The 19,740-nt window shown below is 31.6% G+C and overlaps 2 protein-coding genes across 3 annotated transcripts in view; both read right to left on the reverse strand.

Moving 5' to 3' along the window:
* The window catches only part of LOC139528304 (matrix metalloproteinase-16-like), a 53,399-nt gene that overhangs the window by 16,638 nt on the left and 17,021 nt on the right, over positions 1 to 19,740 (reverse strand). Inside the window, exons 1-2 of one of the 2 annotated variants that reach the window (XM_071324215.1) lie at positions 10,975 to 12,313; positions 1,331 to 1,593 (exon numbers count right to left, since the gene is read on the reverse strand). In XM_071324215.1, coding sequence (XP_071180316.1) covers positions 1,331 to 1,593; positions 10,975 to 11,220 — 509 coding nt within the window. In that variant the 5' untranslated portion in view covers positions 11,221 to 12,313. Of the gene's footprint in view, positions 1 to 1,330; positions 1,594 to 10,974; positions 12,314 to 19,740 lie in introns of those variants that run through there. The other variant, XM_071324216.1, reaches the window with a different exon arrangement.
* On the reverse strand, positions 4,965 to 6,650 carry LOC139528305 (uncharacterized). The gene is made up of 2 exons (XM_071324217.1): positions 6,270 to 6,650; positions 4,965 to 5,737 (listed from the first exon to the last, which is right to left on the reverse strand). Exons 1-2 carry the CDS (start codon positions 6,519 to 6,521, stop codon positions 5,093 to 5,095), a joined length of 897 nt encoding a protein of 298 aa, XP_071180318.1. The 5' UTR covers positions 6,522 to 6,650; the 3' UTR covers positions 4,965 to 5,092.

Raw genomic sequence — 19,740 nt, forward strand, 5'->3', positions numbered from 1 at the left:
GCTATTCTACTTCCACATAAGATTTTAATCAAATACGTATAAAAAGTCCGTAAAAGACGCCGGTCACTCCAGAGTTATTCCATTTGTCAGTAGATGGTCAGCTATTGTTGTCAGTCATTGCCGTATGCCCTCATTCATGCAGGTTGTGATGTTTCTTATCTACATGACAACATGATGAACAAGGGTACAGTAGCAACAATCGGTTGATGATAAATCCCGCCTAGAACGTGACATCTTCTGCTGCTAAAACCTAAAAGCAAGATGGCGGCCCCAACTCGCAAATCACGACTGTTCTCAAAGTAGTGTGGAAGTGAAATATTAGATGTCATAAGACATATGATTTTACCATGCACGTGGAACCGTGGTATAACATGAATTTTGATTGGCTTAACTGATGCTATTTTCCCAAATCTTCTCACACTAAGAAGTGAATGTCCTTCCACATGTTAGTGATTGAGGTGCTCAACAGGGGTTCTTCATCTAACGCGGTCAGCTTTTGGCATACTGAGTACCAGAGATAATTGGTATACGATGTTATCTCATATTCTTGCAAGATATGATGAAAGTGCGTTTATCAACTTGATGATTTTTCCGATATAAATATTGAAGGATAAAATCACTCGGCTTAATCCCTCCTGCCTAACTATCTTATGATTATCAATGACGGGAAATCTACAAAGTGCACTTCGCTTTCTCAAGGATTGTATGCTTCACCATTTCAAATCTTAAGGGTAAACTTTGTAACAAGTAGGTAATTAAAATATGAAAGGAAAGCGGTCCTTTTTGTATTGAAATTATATATATGTAAGTTTTATAATCAGATGTATATACTAGTTGGTATTTTTCATCCTAACTGTATTAACATTGATGTATACATCTATGGTATTATCAAGGTCTCTCTCAACACAAAAAAATCTACTATCAATGAATGTAAGCAGTGCATAGTATACATTATTACCTTTATCATACAAAGAAGATTGGTTTTTTTGTGTTTGTTTTCTCCTCCTTTTACATTATTGCCTTTAGCTCGTTTTTTTAGGGGTTCATACACTAGTAAAATGTAACATTTAGGAGAGAGTGCTAAGTTTAGAAATATCACTTCCTTAGTGCACCTTTTATGAAATTAAGATTTTTAGTCGAACAAGTTTTGCTCAAATTATTTCAGTAAATAGATCCATCTTCGCGAACTAAAATTAATTTTGCTGATTTCACATTTAAATTTCTGTTTTAAAGAATCGTTTTTAAATTTGACCAATCAGTCTAGATATAAATAACAGCCAAAACCGCATCCGGACTGTAACAGAATTATACCTATTAGATTAAGACTTACCTATACGTAAGATCTTTTTTGTCCCACTTTGAAGGTGCCAATACGTAACGACGCATGCGTTCTTCTGTGTCTCCAACAGTATCTTTGTTGCCACAACGAGGTTTCAGAATCTGTTCTTTGGTACGTTGGTCTAGAACACCAGTCTCGGGAATATTGGCGAATTTCTGGAAGTTCCTGATGGCTTTTGGGAATTCTGCTGGGTCCATGAGGTTACCCGTTTCACTAGATGGACCTTCTAAATACCCAAACCGGCTAAAATAATCCTGCAAAATCAAAAACGGCGTTTGTCAAATCTTTTTATAAGAACTCAAGGGAAACTTGTTCGATTATTTTACAATTTTGAGTCTATTAATGTAAGATAAAAGTGGTTTACAAATGTATTGATGCATGTGTATATCAATGACAAATTGCTACACACCCTGCAGCTGGAAGCGTGACTTTTGCAACGTTAAGGAATATACACTAGATGTGAGAGTATAGTGTACTTTTCAAAATTATATAAAGTTCTTAAGAGTAGACTGAAAAGATTGGAGGGACGTTCTGTTAGTGACGAGCAAAAGCAACAAACTATTATATAGTCTTATAATCCAAAAGTTAGTCAGACTGAATCTCCTCTTCCATTTACATTTTGTTAGATCAGTAATTTTCTTTACAATAAATGGAGGGAGATAGTTGTTCAATCCGTTTTGAAAGTTTTGAAAGTTGGGACATTTGCCCACCTTCCTTACCGGCTCCTATGTCTCAGTGTTAGATATGATGAATCAGTTCCAAATACGTTTGTTTTTAACTAACCATTGAAATACTATTGCTTTTCAATAACTAGTATTAAACTAAAGCCCAAATGCTAATTAAACATACATTTAAAAAAAAATCAAATACCGTAAGCATCTTGATACCATCATTAATGATTTTTGTTACTGTACACATTTTAATAAATTGGTAATAGGGAAACATTTAATGCATCTTATACATGTATCATTTGATAAAAATGAAAACCTGCATTGATGAATCTTTTCAATGATAATATATTCCAAGACGTTACAAAAGAGAGGTTCATGTAGAAGATACCATGTGTTCATCAAACAATGCGTTGAATACTAAAGCCAGGGCAGTTGTGTTTATGTTCACATAAAACATGTCTTTACAACCAACCGCCCAACAGCCCTTAGCTTTCTGAGCTAGATATGTTTTAAATATTTGCCATAAGACATTTAACAGATATTTATCCATCATTCGATAATATACTTTGTAGTGTTTCTTATTTTTATGAACTTTCGCTAATGCATGTTCCGCACGCTATGTACAGTCACTTCCGAGTCTGGCAGTTGCTTCAAATATATGTACGTCTTATATAAATACACAACTTGACAAAACGTGTATGTTATATATGCTGTCGGCTTCAAGACAGAATTATTTGTTTCTAATTATTGTCTTATTATCTATTTATATCATTCATTACAAATACTCCTACAAGCCATGCACAACATCTGTTTCTTTTAATCAATCATAATTGTGCACTGTTCATAATATGGGGATCTACATTGATATACAAATTAAAGATGTGCACGTCAGGATGGGGATAAAGCAATTGAACTTTTTTTTATATACTTTCCAAGTTGGTGGGTGTACTATTAATCCCCATGGATATCGTTCACGCAGTGACCAGAGTGACAATTCTTCAAATACATGCAGAGGAGGATTTAGTTTGAAGTCATATGGTCCGGGTACCCATTAGGGAGCTATATATTCAATTAATGCATGTATAGACTTTCACTATCCAAACTTTTTCAAAAGCCTTAATCCGCATCTGATATGTACATTCTATGTACAGTATACATGCTGTACCATGTGTACTGGTACTTGTATTTTATATTATGGAAAGTGATTGAAGTTCGTTTTCGGGTTTTATTTGTGTGTCCAAAGTTTTTTTTTATAGTAGGAATATAATGAATGAAATATATATATTTATACAAATCAAGTCTCTTTAGTGGAAAGTGAGGCCAAATTAAAAATTAATTCGAAATTTAAACTAACGTTGACAATATAACAAATAAAAAAGAAATTAAAATATAGCTAAACCCCGGTAATAATCAAGAATAAATATATATATACGAGAGAGCTCGTGAGAGAGATACATTCCCTAATTTCAAAGACTTTTACTAGATTTATAATTTCAATAAAACAGTGTCCTAATATTTTCATTGTTATTGAATTATTAATACCCTACATGTAAGTGAGAACGTAAAAAGGGTAAATAACGTTAAAAATGAAATCACTGGAATTGCAAAAGAACCCCAAAAAATGATAAACTTCTGTTTCAAAGAATCTTCTTAGCATAATATTTACGGTACAGTATGTATATTTTTACGGTTGCCAAGGATATGTTGCATGCATTTTTAGCCACATTTTATGTAATTTATTACATACTGTGCGTTTGTCGCTAATTATTCAACAAATTGTGTTTACCCATCTGAAAAAGTCGTATAGTGTACTAGTAACCTGCAGCAATATAAACATGCATTCTTAATCTTCAGTAATTTTAATAAAAGTTTTGTTGATTTTATTAGCAATCTTTCAGGTAAGATCATTATGGACCATTATAAACGGAATTGTATGTTCGAATTTACCCTCAAATACAAAGTGAATCATACACTGCAACTGAGTACCATGACGAATTCTGCCTAGAAAACACGTTTATGACCTCTTTGACATTTGATATCCCATCTGGTGTGGTAAAATTGGGTTAGAGGCCTTAAAAATACAATGTTCATACATTTTAAGTCTTCTCTGAATACAGATGATGCAATATTAGCACTTGAGGGGAAAATGATTAAAAATTATGGACGAAAATGGAATAAAAACATCTACAGGGTATGAAAAAAGTCCCCATGTGCTGTTCACCCTTCTGCAAAGATCATGGAGGTGAGATAAAAAATGTTACACAACCTAAATTGAACAACAGCCTATAGTTCAAACATTTTATTGGGTCACGTGTCGTCGAAGCTTACAGCTGGAACTGTAAAATTCACAGAATTCCATGAAACCTGTAACTGCAGTTATGATAACAGAATAGATACATATATGTATATAATGTTTGGTTCTTTTGTTGTTTTTGTATTGTAAAATATTACTATGTTGATTTATGTATGCCTTCAACCCATATGGGTACAAATGTGCATTATATTCAATTAACACATGACAGAGGCAAAATCCCTTTGATCTTACTGTGGTATAATCTGGATAATGCACGGGTCAGGTGTGCATTAACTACTTCAGTTATTGCACAGGTCACGTCCTTGACAGATGATTATTGTACAGTACTTAATGTTTATTGATTCCATTGCTACTACAGATTTTTGTTTTTCTCTTTTTTGTAAGAAATATCAAGTGGATACATGTATCTATACTCGGACATAACAATAAGTCACTTGATAAAACATCAGAATAGAAAACATACAAAACAATTGTAGTAGCATTACAATCAACAAAATACAAATCTAAATAAGATAAAGAACACAGTTTGATTTAATACTAAAATTATTTTTCCATCAATAAAAAAAAATTGTCATTAAAAAAAATGAAAATAAATTATCATCGACATCTTCCTCATTGTAGTCTTGTTATGTAAGTTATCAGTGTCACAACCTGACTCAGTGAAAAATACCCGCTTTTCATACATTTCTATGTACGGCTTAAAAACAACGTAAATTAACAATTCAGTGTTAAACATTGAGAAAAAAATCTGTGAGGTTCACATCTTCGTTACAAAATTGAACACGCAGTTTTGAAAAGAGCTGTTGCTTGGCAGTCCTCGATATTTTCCTTCTGGTTTTGAAACATTAAATGCATTTTCTGTATTTTCAATATCAACTTGTTCAGGAAAAAACTTTCGGATGAATGATTACCAAACACAGACTTGTTCCACAAAATTTCTTCCTGTTCAACTGAAATTGGATCTGCTTGTTTAACATTTATACCATACCCATCTGCTGTTAATTTTTTCATCTGTGCGTCAAGTATTTGTCTAAACCTCAGAAATCTGTCATCAGACTCGTTCAAAAAGTTAAGATTAGAAACACCTTGTGACCGCATTCCTCTTAGAAGTCCAGTTACAAGAAAATAAAGTGTTTTCGCTGGATATTTCTCTCCATTCTTTTTTCGAACTTCTACTACAAATTTTCCTAAAATGCTGTTAATATCTTGAACAGACAAATCCTTCAGGTTTGGTATAATTAAACCACTACCAATTTTAGAATTCTTCCAGTCTTCATAGACATTAACTGCCCATTTTGTGGTTTTCTTTGTGTTTTTGTTCTCAGCATCTTCAATAAGTGTATCAATTTCATTGTCTGTCATTTCTGCAAACCTTGGTTTGACTCCTTGTTCCTGATCTTTAGGTTTTTCATCCTAAAATGAGATAATATCACATAATTTAACACATCGCAGAGGCAAAATCCGGCAGTGGCAAATATTTCATGAATGTTCCGGATGAGAACAATTAAACAGTAAAACTAGTCGGAAGTTTCCGCAAATGATTTTACAAGGGTCTAAGTAGCGGATCCAGAACTTTTTATTAAAGGGGGAGGGCTGACTGACCTAAAAGGAGGGGGCGCGCGTCATGTTTCAGTGATTCCCTATATAATTAACCATTTTTTTTCCACAAAAGAGGGACCCGGGACTCAATCCCTTGGATCTGTCTATAGGTCCACACCTCAAATCATGAAATAATGGGAACTTTTTAATTTTATTAAAGGGGGGGCTGACTGACCTAAAAGGAGGGGGCGCGCGTCATGTTTCAGTGATTCCCTATATAATTAACCATTTTTTTCCACAAAAGAGGGACCCGGGACTCCATCCCTTGGATCCGTCTATGGGTCCACACCTCAAAGCATGCAATAATGGCTCTGCGCGTGGCAGATAATTCTAAAAAAAGACGTACCTTGACATTTTGGATCTTTCCGTTTTCCGAAGGAACTTGCAACCATAAATCTAAGTCTAGTCCTAGGTCAAATGAAACAGCTGAGGTGTTGATTAAATCTCCAGATGCATTCTCATCCAACACATTACTAGGAAACTCTCCAAAAAAGTCCTCTATATTTACATTTCTCAGTTCCATTTCATCCTCCAATGTTTCTAATACTTGTGATAAGATCATATCATCCTCCGATAATTCATGATGAAATCCATCCATTGCAACGTCTTGTTGGGCGGATGTGATTTATGCGGGAAAATCGTTGACGTCGTTGACGTCATGTGTTAAAACAGTTATTGGCCAATCAAATCGGTATATGTTTTAATTTGCACAGCACGAGATGACCCAATAACCCGAACTCCTTCGTCGTTCGGGTTAAACAGGGTCACTCGAGCTGTGCAAATTAAATCCCATATACCGACTTGCTTGGTCAATAACTATAACTAAACTATTAATGATAACCATAAACAATGTTAATATAAAAACGAAGATGTGATATGATTGTTAATGAAACAACTCTTCACAAGAGACCAATAACATACATAGAGAGTTCTTTTATTCGCTGGTATTATTTTTTTTGTTTCACCGCACGGCCTTCAACAATGAGTAAAATTTACTTTTAGGAGGTACAATGTATATGATTTTCATTATTTCCTCAAATATATGGCAAGTTTCCCGTCAACTATGACAAAATCCAATCATTATGAACTGTGGGAAACTAAATATTACAAAGTCTTCATAATATACTGTGAAATATAAATAAGAAGATTTGGTATGATTGCCAATGAGACAACTCTCCACAAGAGACCAATAACATAGACACTTCCTTTATTCGTTGGTATCAATTTTCGTATTTTCGTGGTTTTGAGCACATGTTTGTGTGTTCTTGAATTCGTTGATTTTAGTTAGAAGAATATTTCGATAAAACATGCCACTTTTTACATGGTTTTAAAACATTTTCTATCGAAGCACACCCTTAAACCGAAATGATTACTTCGTATCTGCTAGAGGATAGCTTTAATATGGTATCAATATGTCCATAAATGGATATATACATTAATCTCTTAAAATCATAAATAAACTTTTGAACTTTAAGTAATCGCTTCCGTGGTTTTATTTATGTGTCAGTCTGTGGTTTATATAACTTGTGTCCACTTGATGTCTGGTGCATCATAGAATAAGATAAACAAATTAATACGCGGAAGGTCAAAAAGGAAGGGCTACCAATCGGACTCGCATGTCTTGAAATATTCTATTGCATTTGTATTTATATCATTTAAAAAGCTGTTTCTGATGATTGTTGCTCCTCAGACATGTCAGACATCGGAAGAACCCCAGGTAAAACAAATGGTTTAAAAGGAGAGCCATCCCATATGTATATATGTATCCTATATATACAAATGTATGCACATAGTGTATCTAGTTGACATTGCATTACATACCATTACATAACATATAATAGATATGCATATTGCACATGTTGCAGATTGATATCTGCGGAATATTACGTAAATATAAATTGGAATTTCAATGATGAAGAAATAAATTACAAAATCATTCCAAAATCCAAATCATGAAAGTGAAATATTTTTCGAAATTTCCTTAATAATAAACTTTTAAAACAGTGGAGAAAATCACTCTTTTAAACGAAAAGTTAACCTTGAAAGGTTCAGACCCAGTTTTTCCAAGGTGAAAGACGAACGTTCAATATTACTAAATAGTGCCTTATACATCATCTTGGTCATTTATCTTCATTATTGGACATTGCGGCGAATGCCCATCCTGAGGGTATCATTATAAGACAGAATATTCAGTGTTAGTTTTCACGTACCAAATCAAAGACAAATATGGTATGATTCAGAGCCCATCAGATAGAACTTAGTCAATAAAAACTCATTATTCAGGGTGGTTAAAAATTGATTTTACATTCTCCCAAGAAGTCATATGACAATGCAGTTTGCTTGTTAATCTTTCATCTCGTAAGTTTTTAATTAAAATGAGACTGGAGAGAATATCAGATTCATCTCTGCATCATCAGAGACATCTAAACATACATGTAACTATGATGCAATTTCTTTGACCGATTTAAGAATTTATTCATCAGAGGAAGCTGTGACTGAGTCAGTTTCAGCTGCATCATTGTGCATCAATTAAGATTTCCTGGTGCATTTTATTCATACTTTATTGAATAATTGATGAGAAGGCAAGGAGTGACATTTTCAAATCTATACCAGTTACGTGTATATTATGGAATTTTGAATCTATAGAAACAACATGAACAAGCTGGTGTTACAGACAAGTCATGTCACACCTTATTTTGTGAAGACTGCATTCTTCGTCGTTATAAATGATTTTCGTGCAAGGTCACCTTTGATATTTCAAACTCTCACCGCAAAGAAAAGTTGCAAGAAGTGAAAAGTATACCTAAATAAAAATTACGCTCATTGTTAAATCGATTGCATGAATCAGTTATCACTTAAAGGCGATATGCACACAGGTAAATAATGCAAAGATGCAAATTAATAGATCGTTTTATCTTTACATTAAATGACTTTTATGGGAAATTAAGGTACGCACGGTGTTATTGAACCTTAGAATTAAATATTTTTGATTGACATGTCTTAAAGATTGTTGTCACACCTGTGACATGGATTAATATTTACATTATCATCTTCTCACCTGGCTCCAATACGTAATGTCATTCACATGAAATCTACACTTAACTGAATTATCACGTTGATATTCAATACTCATCACGAATTAAAAGTAAATATTTGACAATTTTGCATAGACTATCATAACATTTTTCTACTTTAAGAGATTTAATACTGTCTTTTGACTTCTTTTAATTTCCTTTTTATATTTTAATCTATTAAACATTGATGAATCATGAAAATAGGAAGTAAAAAATTCTTCCGTCAACAACGTAAGATGTACTTGTAAGATACATTGTAACTGAAAACTTGCAATTCCTCGAATTTAAAATGACTCAAACCAATTAAAAATTAAAAAGTTAAAATAAATATAAATTATAAAATTAAAATTAAGATTAGTCATGTAAATTATGGGATTGACTCGAAAAAGCAACCTGGGGTATATTGAGGATCGACGAAGTACATATATGCCTCACAGAAATTAAAACTATATTTCATACATGTCTTACTAACAGACACCCTCCCTCTATTAGTTTGACATGCAGTATTTCATCAGGTGCACCATATGTTTTTACGGCCTGTTTCATCTTTGGCACGATTCAATGAAACGTTCTATGAAGATTTGTAAAACTCATTACACATAAAAATAATTGTAGGAAACATCTGGTTATAATGTTTGCTTTTATAGTAATGCCAAGTTTTTACTTGGGATATGAAAAATATATAATAGGATGAACGTCTTTAAGTCATGATTTATTTCATATGTAAAATACACGAATTTCAGATTTAAATTTTGTATACATGTATCATAAAATGAAAATGAGTGCTCATGATCTTAGAATTGAGAAAGATAGATATAGTAAAAAATACATAGAGAGAACTCAACGTCTATGTCATCACTGCTTATCACATGGATCAAATTCTATTGAAGATGAGACCCATTTTACAGTAAATTGTCCATTATATGATGAACAGAGAAAATTATTATTTGATAAAGTTATCACTTTTTGTACCAATTTTAAAGAACTACCTAATGATAAGAAATATTTCTGGCTGTTCACAAATGAGCATTTACCAACTCTCATGTGCCTAGGAAATTACATTATTAAAGGTTTAGAAATAATATCCAGATGAGGCTCTGATCCTGTCCATAATGTTATAGTATGGTATTAGTTTTCTGTTTTGCTTTTTCCAATCATATTGTGTTGTAAAATGATGCCCTTTATGGGTTCTTGGTTAGATTAATAAAATTCTTATCTTATCTTATCTTATCATAGATATAATAGCCATATATATGGCTATTATATCTATGCATGTACAATAGAAATAAGATGATGAAGTATAAGTGCAAATGAGACAACATCAAGTATAAAAAGAAAATATAATAGGGCAAAGTGCGGCCTTTCAATATTTGGTATGTTTAGGGCTACAAGTGAAAGAAACCTACATAGAATGCATAAATTTAGGTACATTTTTGTCTTTATGTATATATTTTGATAAACTTTCAAAATCATAATCATAATACCAGTTCTCTCATCGTTTTGAAAGCATACTAAAGAAATATATATCTTTTGAATGAATTGTAATACACATTGGACGAAGTTAAGTATATATGAAAACAAAAACATTAAGAAGAATCAAAATAAAAGATATTAATGATTTGCTTTCTATTATAATTTTAGAGAATATACATCCGACATTAACAGACACAAAATACGCATGAGATACATGCATAGTCCATATTTAGAGGGATGCAAAATACAGCAAATCATAACTAATGTCTAGTATTCCTTTAATTTCCTTGTCAATTAGTCAATGTCCATTACCCCAAAATTATTTATAGTGTATAATCAAAGACATATGCATATAATTATATATCTCTTATTTAATCAAAGAATGAAAACTATTTCAAATATGGAATAACCTTGCTTCCGTGGGAATATTATAGTAGATGTAACAATATGTCATGCCCCTGTCCTGTAAAAATATACATTCTTATGATATATAAGTAATCTTACCAATGCTTGTGTAGATGCTTGATCTTGCTTTGTAGGAGAACCCGTCAAACATGGAAATATACTACACAATATCACACATATCACTATAGTCACACTTAATAAATTACTGCATGAAATATACATTTTGGACGAAGAATATGCACAACCTGTACGATAAGATTTGTTCCCTGAAGTCACAGAAACTGGACTTAAAACACGTTTAGTCCGAACGGAATGGTAAGAACACAGACAATCCAACAAGTTCATTTTAATTGTATCACATATAGACAACACACTTCCAATCCCTATGAAATTCAAATGTTGAATTAATGTAATAAAGCGTAAATCCGTTTTATCTGGTTTACGAACGTTTTCTCTGCGGGTGTTATATTACCTACTGACCCCGATTTTATTAAACTGATTACTCTAATCCTAGAAATAATTGTTTATCTTTTTTGAAGATGCTCTATACACATCTGTAGTTATGTTATGCTTGGATTAATAATTAACCAATGAGAAAACATTATTTCCTGTACCACACTCTGATAAGTTTATTGTCAGAGGAAGAACAATAAAGAAGGTTTCCGGAGTCAGCCCCCTTTGACACAGATGTTAATTCGAAGTAAGTATAATGTTTTTGTTTATTAAATAGTGTCATCACTCCTCAGTGTCATCTTTTGTTTGTTTACACAAGAAACATACTAGTCAACATCATCCGGAAACTGACGCGCCGTTTTTATCCTGTACAAAAATTGATTTTTGAAAGATTATAGATTAATATATAAAATACTCCATGCACACACAACAGTTACACTAAAAAGCACATGTACAAGTTAATTCACACATCAAATATTTTTTTAATCTTCTTTTAATGCCATCGTCTGACGTAGCATGAGTCATTCATTGTAATCAAAACACAACATCTTCAACAGAGAACTGCCACGCGAACACCAGACGATAAATAGCTATAGTCGTCTGCTGCACGGTACATACATTGTAACGTTTAATAACAAAATGAAATCGATTATGATAGATCTAAATTGTTCTTTTCATATTAGATAAATGTCTGAAAGAATTTTTATTGAGGCAATTCAATAATAATTATATTACTATTTGACTTTCGTTTCCTTAGTAACTGGTGATGCTTATCCAATTCGGCATAATCAAATTACTAGTTCATCTTTATTCAGATCAACTGTTAGATACTTTTACATAATTTTAACACACCTATAATTTATTTCCGATGATTAACTCTATTTTCTACCCCAAAGCCATTTAAACGGGATTGTTTCTCCACCACAAATTAAACATTACTATGTTTAATCGTTACTTATATATACAGTATTTACATTTATAAAGTACCAATAAACTGTCGTGTGCGGTCTTTTGATTACGGGTCACGGGTGTATATTGAAATTACCAAAATGCCCTCTCCCTCTTACAAACCCGTTGCGGTCAGTAAATGCTTATTTAAAATGAATACCTGAATTAGTTCCATTTATTTTTATTGGAAAATCAGATATTTCGTTCTAGTCACAAATCATATAAGTTGATGTATATATGACCATAAAGTTTTAATTTGAATTTAAACATGAACAAAAGGGATATTGAACGTACGTCGCATCAGTTAATTTAATAGTATAAAATAAACATAAAAGAAAAAGTAATACACTTGTTATTTTTACTCTACATATCGTATTTTTTGTGTATTCATGTAAAATTGTGAAAAGGCCAAGATGATTTCATTTTTTAATTTGACTTGTATGTAAGTAAAACATACAACATCATTTTCTTATTTAAATATTTGTCAACAAAATTAACATCTGTAACCATATCATATGTTGTTATTCTATATTTACTGATTCATACTTCATAAAAAACCAGGTGCGAATTTATACACCTTGAATAAAGTCATTAGACATTCAACATCTTGTATTACAAATATGTACTTTATTTTTACTCTGGTCGGACGCTTCGTTTTCATTGTTAACGGCCATTAAAAATCAGTGAATCAGAATATAATTTCTTTTTTCTGTAATTTTCATAATTTTAAAACAGTTATTAATCGATAAAATGGACATGTTAATCATCACATAAAAAGCCATATGGTGGCAATACAACATTTTTTACGAGAGACAAGAATCATTGGAGTGTAGAAGTTTTAACGGTTACAATATTATTAATAATTAAAAACGCCTTTTATCTTTTCATCAAATTTTTGCGACAAAGAAAAATTCGAGAAACGCTTGAATTCGTCGCGAGTTCGTTGTCTTATTAAAGAAATAGAACGACTTGGTCATGTTGCTGAATAGACTTCCTAGCTAAAGCTTTGAAACATTATAACAAATTTTGCATCACTATGAAACAGGATACAGCTGTCATTTGTAAAGTTACTTGCTGCTTGTATTCAATTTTCAAATAGTCAAGGTTAATTTAAAGTTTTAATAATATAATAAAACTGCTTAAATTAAACGAACTATTTTTTGTCCTGCTACTTACTTGTGTTGACTAAAACGAATGTGTAAAGAAAGAAAAGGCACACGAAAAAAGGCCACGAAAAAAGTTTGAAAAAATTTAAATAAAAAGTCCAAAGAAAATAAGTCGTCGGAAAAGAAATTTCACAATATTCAAAATCTTTATACTATAGTTACTCAATATATTGGCATGTAAACTCAGTATTGAAATCAGTATCCATCAAATAGTGGTTTTAAATGAGATTTAATTATTTATGACTTGTGTCAGCATCCCGGCTGAGTTTGTGCATACCGTGTACTGATACTTCCATTGTTTATGTTAAGAAGCCACCAATCAATCAGTCGGTTTGTGAATTCTTTTTTTGTTTGTTTTTCCCTCATCCTCTTCACTTTCGGACTATCCTCTTGACTTTTGGAAAGTAACCTGTTCAAAGTTTGTCGTCGGTTCATCATCGTATATTTTTAAGTCACCTGTTTTCATGATGATTCAGAAAAAATATAAACAACCGTAAGATCAGCATGAGAATATGGTTCACCTGAAAACCTTAGGAAATGGCCTATAAAGGATGTAAACTTGAGATGAAGTGGTTCAGAGCTTCGTACCACATTCTTACACTGCTTGACATCCAATGAACCCTTTAAGTCTTAGTTAATTATTTCCTTTATATATACTTATTATTAGAACACTGGTAATTATGGTTCAGGTTAACATTAGGATTGACTTAGGTCTCTGCTTCCTTTTGTTAACAAGACAATCAGAAATTAGGTTAGATTTACAGCGGATAAGTATATTTTCTATGTCAATGGGAAGCGCATGTGATATTTTATACAATACATTTCGGTGAAGATTGTGTTGACCAAAAGCATAACATTTATTACTGATTAAAATGTCACTAAAATTTCAACTTGATTTACATTGACGGTGGACAAAAATTATTCATCATGCGTGCAACACAAATGGATAGATGTGTGTCCGTTTAATTTCTTATACTCGTACTTTTGTTTCCATGATACCAAATACCTTTCACAGAAACAGCAAACCTAGAAGCATTAATGTATGCGTATAAAATCAATTGCAATGATTTAATAGAAGCTGAATTTTCGTCAATCTTTTTTTGCATTATCCCCCTTTTTATGATACTAGGTCGACAGAGTTATCTGTGTATATCAGCTAAATACACCAGTTGGTATTTCAGATATTAATACTAGTGCAATTTGCTGTAAGCCTTTTTTGTTATTTGAACTGCATATATATATACATGTACAGTTAGTCAACACGTTTAGTGGGTACTATTTCAGCTGTGTAAGTACTGTATATCAAATAGAATCTGCTTAGACGTGACATAAAAAAATACAATGATAAAAAATAAGCTTGAAAAAATAGAATAGGAATTGACCAAATATTTCTACAATGTTTGTAATAAACAAGAGATACATTATAAAAGTAAAAATGATACTAAAAATGAAGCAGGAGATAGAAATGACTATATGTATACACAAACAGATAAAAAGAACATGAACCCGAGCAAACCATGAGGGTGATCTAAGGTAATGGGATGCAGCTAATAATAATAAGAAGAATACGAATGTCATTGAACCTAGCATTTCGTGCGCTACATGCAGTTTCATGCCTACAATTTATAACTCCTAAGCAACATTTCTGAGATTTCAATAAAGCGATTGATTTGTTTATATAAAGCATGATAAGATACGTATGTGAGTGTTTCTCGTTTTGCATTTTATATAGATTAGACTGTTGGTTTTCCTGCTTAGATTGTAATACAATAGTAATTTTGGGACCATTTATAGCTAGCTGTTCGCTGTAGGCCAATACTCTTTGTTTATGGCCGTACTTTGACCTATAATGGTTTACTTTTTACAAATTGTCACTTGGATGGAGAGTTGTCTCTTTGGCACTCATACCACATCTTATACTAGTACTTATATATATAAGTGTCGTGTGTCCGAAACGATTTTCTGGATTGACCTTCATCATTGAAATGGAAAATAAAAAAAAATCTGCATAAAAGTTTATTTTTTTTACAAAAATGTGTTCAACAGCTGTCTTTACGAATGATTAACACTTTAAAATGACAGATATTTGTAAAAGTGTTTAAATACCTTTTGAGCATATATAATTATATAACACTTAGTGTAGTATTTCATATCCAAATTCCACAAATGCCGACATTGTATGTGATACAAATACATGGGAATGAAGTCAGAATTAATTGTCCTGTTTTGAGTACTTGAGTGAATCAGGGCATTTTTAAAAGTTATATTAGCCAACGTCAAATGCATAAATTCATAAGGAAATGTAAATTTGTTTTTCTTTCAACACAGATACATGCATGCTGATACAAGCGACAGTTTGTCTTCGTGTGAGGGATGTATAAATACGCAGTCACGTGCACGTCTAGATTATATGAAATACAAATAAGAACCTGTAGCCTTAAATGTAAAATTATTCTTACGATAAAAATATTTAGTTGCATTGTTAAGGAATATTTTAGACTTACGATACATTTTATACTTAAGATTTTTTGTGAAAAGGGGTACAGATCAACACCTTTTTCGAATGGGTATCTGTTTTTATAAGCTTGTCTGGTCGTACATGCAATACAACTTTATTTGTCGGTTCAGGATTAACTAATAAATGTTATATCCCGTAATTATAATTTTGAAAAAATTATTTGATAGTTTTGCTGACTATTATTTTTTATAATTTAAAAGAATATTTGGTGGTAATACGTGAAGCTTAACCCTTATGAAATATCAGAAAAAAACTCTCATATATGAAAGCGACATGATCCTCATAAATGTTCTTCGTCTTGGTCATCGCTAAGATATTCAAAGACCGATATTACACAAGAGATGACAACTTATATCAAAATCAAGATTGGTCCTTCTGAGAAACAAAAAAGAGGAAAAATGGTCTAGAAGAGAACACATTAATGAGTATACAGTAGTATTCTTTGAATACTTACCGTCTCCCATCTGTTATTAGTTCAGTCTCATAAAGATAATTTCAGCCAAAAGGCAGATTTGATTTACAGCTGAACAATGTTATTTTTGCTTCAGAGGATGTTTGAAAACAAAATATGAACTGTCAGAATTTGATAGAATTATATAAAAAGATCTTTGACGCTGCTTATCTTCTTCCGAAAGAAATTTCGTTATTTTACTTCCCTTCTCTTGCCTCTTATAATTCGTTTCATTTGAGTTTCGTTATTAATAAGTATATACTGTGTTCGAACGTTTTATTTACTTTTAAATAACACATAAAAAAAACCGCAATATTTTATAAAAGAGAACGAACTAATGATAAAAAACACGAGATGGAAAATGACGCGCAAATTGCTGAATTTATACATTATTATCTCGATGGTTTTGCTGTATAAATGATCAATTTCTATAATATACGTATAGAAACAAACAACTAACATCATCTGATTAAATGATGTCTGATGAAGTCTTGCAGAAGTCTAATTGTTTTTTTGAACGAGGAAACAACTATAAACATTATGAACTATGAATTAGAGCTCATATTCATAAGGTTATTTTAACATTAGTTTACAAAATAAGAAAAAATAGTGAAAAAATAAGAAAACATAGTGAAAAAATAAGAAAAAATAGTGAAAAAATAAGAATAATTGTTAAAAGACTAATGTTACAATGAAATTCTATCTTCAAATTGATTGACCCATGGGTATTCTTGCTTATAAATGTCTGAATGAGTAACCAAAGAGGAGGTCTTAGAGATTATTAATTTATTGATGCTGATTAGCATAATCAATAATAGTTTTCCCTATACACATTTGTCTTCTATCCAATACTTAAATGGAGTCTGACATTTTAAAACTTTCAATATTCAAATGCTGTTATATGATACACAAGTTATGCCGAAGTGGCGTCTTGCTTCTTAGAAGACTGTCAAAAACCACAGAAACATCAATAACCGATTCAATCTGTGCAACAGAATTGATCAGTGTAAATGTCAGAAGAAAATAGTTTGTTACACCTCAGAAGAATGAGTTTCTTGAACGCATTATATAGGTGCAGTTGCTACTGACATCGAGTATTTAAAAAGGAACTGTAGGGTATATGTCAATTAGACAGTTACCCAACGATACAAATAAACGAAGTTCTAAAAAGACGCGAGTGTTTGGAACAGACTTTCAACGGTCTCTCATAAACAATACATGTATATTCCCCAAATGACATGAATGTTAAATTGTGATTTAAAAAAACATGTAATTTAAGATATAACAAAAACACCACAAACAGAAACTTATTCAACCATGTACTCTTATCACGCTATACTTTCTGTGCAACAGACTATATGCGTTAAAAACCATTAAATTTATTCACGAAATTTTCTTCACAGTTTAAATTTAATTACTTAGTTTTTTTCTCTAAAATATTGTCAACACAATCCTAGTTGAGACATCAATGCACACCGATTTCGAAAATGTTTTTTCATATATTATGCCTTTAAAACCATTTGGATTTTCATATCACTCTTAAAGTTGGTCTTTCTTGATTTTCCTTCATTTAAAGTTTTTTTTCTAGTTGTTTTTTTCTAACACTGAAATACATTTGTACTCGATATGCATTTTACATTAACTTCATAAAATTAAGCTTTGCCAACTTATTTGCAATTTCTCGATCATAATCTTAGATACCGTGTTATGAATGTATAAGTTCCAAAGTAATAAATACTTAAATGTATATCGTATTCTTTTCCGCGCAGACTTGTCTTTCTTTAAAAATGTTGCACTTTGTATTTTTAGACTTTTCTAAATACTAAAAATTGAAGCTTGCCAAAGAAACAATTTTCCATAAAAGACCAAATGACACAGAAACTAACAACTAACAACTAAAGGTCTTTGTAAGGCCTTCAGCAATGAGTAAAACCCACACTGCATAATCAGCCATAAAAGACCCAACACAAAATGTTAACTCTAACGGCCTGATTTATGTACTAAATAATTAACTAAAACAAATTTGATGTATGCAGCAACAAGAGACAAACACTGAATTACAGATTCCTGGCTTTTATCATGTTTATATACTTATTTTGAACATTCTATTTTTCTTAATTATCTCAATGTTAATAAATATATGACGAAGGATTTGTTGATCATAATTATTACAAACGTATAATTCTTCTAGTGTTATACTTTATTTGGATGTTTCCTTTATTGCAGCAGTGCAATTCAGATAGTAAAAGTATGTTTATCTTTCTTAACATTAAAATTGTTATATTTCTATGGTTTTTTATTTGGTTTATGTAAAAAAAATAAAAATAGCGTGAACCTGCAACTAACAGATGCTTCAATAAAAAAGTGTTATTTGTTGTGTACATTTCAGTGGTTATGCCTGCAGGATTCACTGTGCATTATTCATCTATCTGAAATCTAAGAAACACTAGATGATGTGTTTACCTGTAACTGTAATTTTCTGCACATGTATATGCAGATGCTGAACACATTTACACACATAAATAAATAGGTATATAACTTTATTACACCAATATATATACTAAACATGCAGCATCCGATACTCTATATCAAAGCTAGTTGCAGTTCTGTAAAATTATAAAAGGGTAGTCAAAATGGTATCGCCGATGAAAGCAAAAAGTTAAAAAAAAACTTATTTACAAACAGACCAGATAAGTAATATTGCAATTTCAAAACCATTAACAAGTTCGGCTTGGAACATATCTTAACTAAGTTTTGCCAATCTATAAGTACGAAAACAAGTAAAGTTTTCCTTCCAGACATTGATATGAAATAAATGCTTAGAGAAAGTATTAGTCATACAGCCCTTACTATATGTTTTAGATATCAATCATTGTTCTCAACTCCTCAGAGAGAAAACATCAATATTTAGTAGCTGTCTGTTTCATGTGATATTTGTGCAAATTGGTTTCACCCCTACCTCTACCATATTGATTAACCATCTATCAAACTTCTGTGCAACAAGTCATGATGAAACGGTACAAACCACGTCGATCTATCTAATTATATAATTGTGTATTGACATTTTTAAGCAAGTAGCAATTTAGAAATGTTAGAAACCTAATAAAAGATCACCAGAAATGAATGATACCGTTTATGCTCATTTAGACGAGCTTTTAGATCCCAGATGATTACATAAATGGAAATGACGTTTTCTAAGCCAATACATCATTGTGATATTGACTTATGACATCAATTCTTAACAATCGAGTGAGTTTGGATACTTTATTAATCCAATTTGTACAAATTACTACGCAGAGTATTAGATTCGGTAGTTTTGACAATTTGTC

This window comes from Mytilus edulis, chromosome 6, assembly GCF_963676685.1.
Source record: "Mytilus edulis chromosome 6, xbMytEdul2.2, whole genome shotgun sequence".
Taxonomy (NCBI): Eukaryota; Metazoa; Mollusca; class Bivalvia; order Mytilida; family Mytilidae; genus Mytilus; species Mytilus edulis.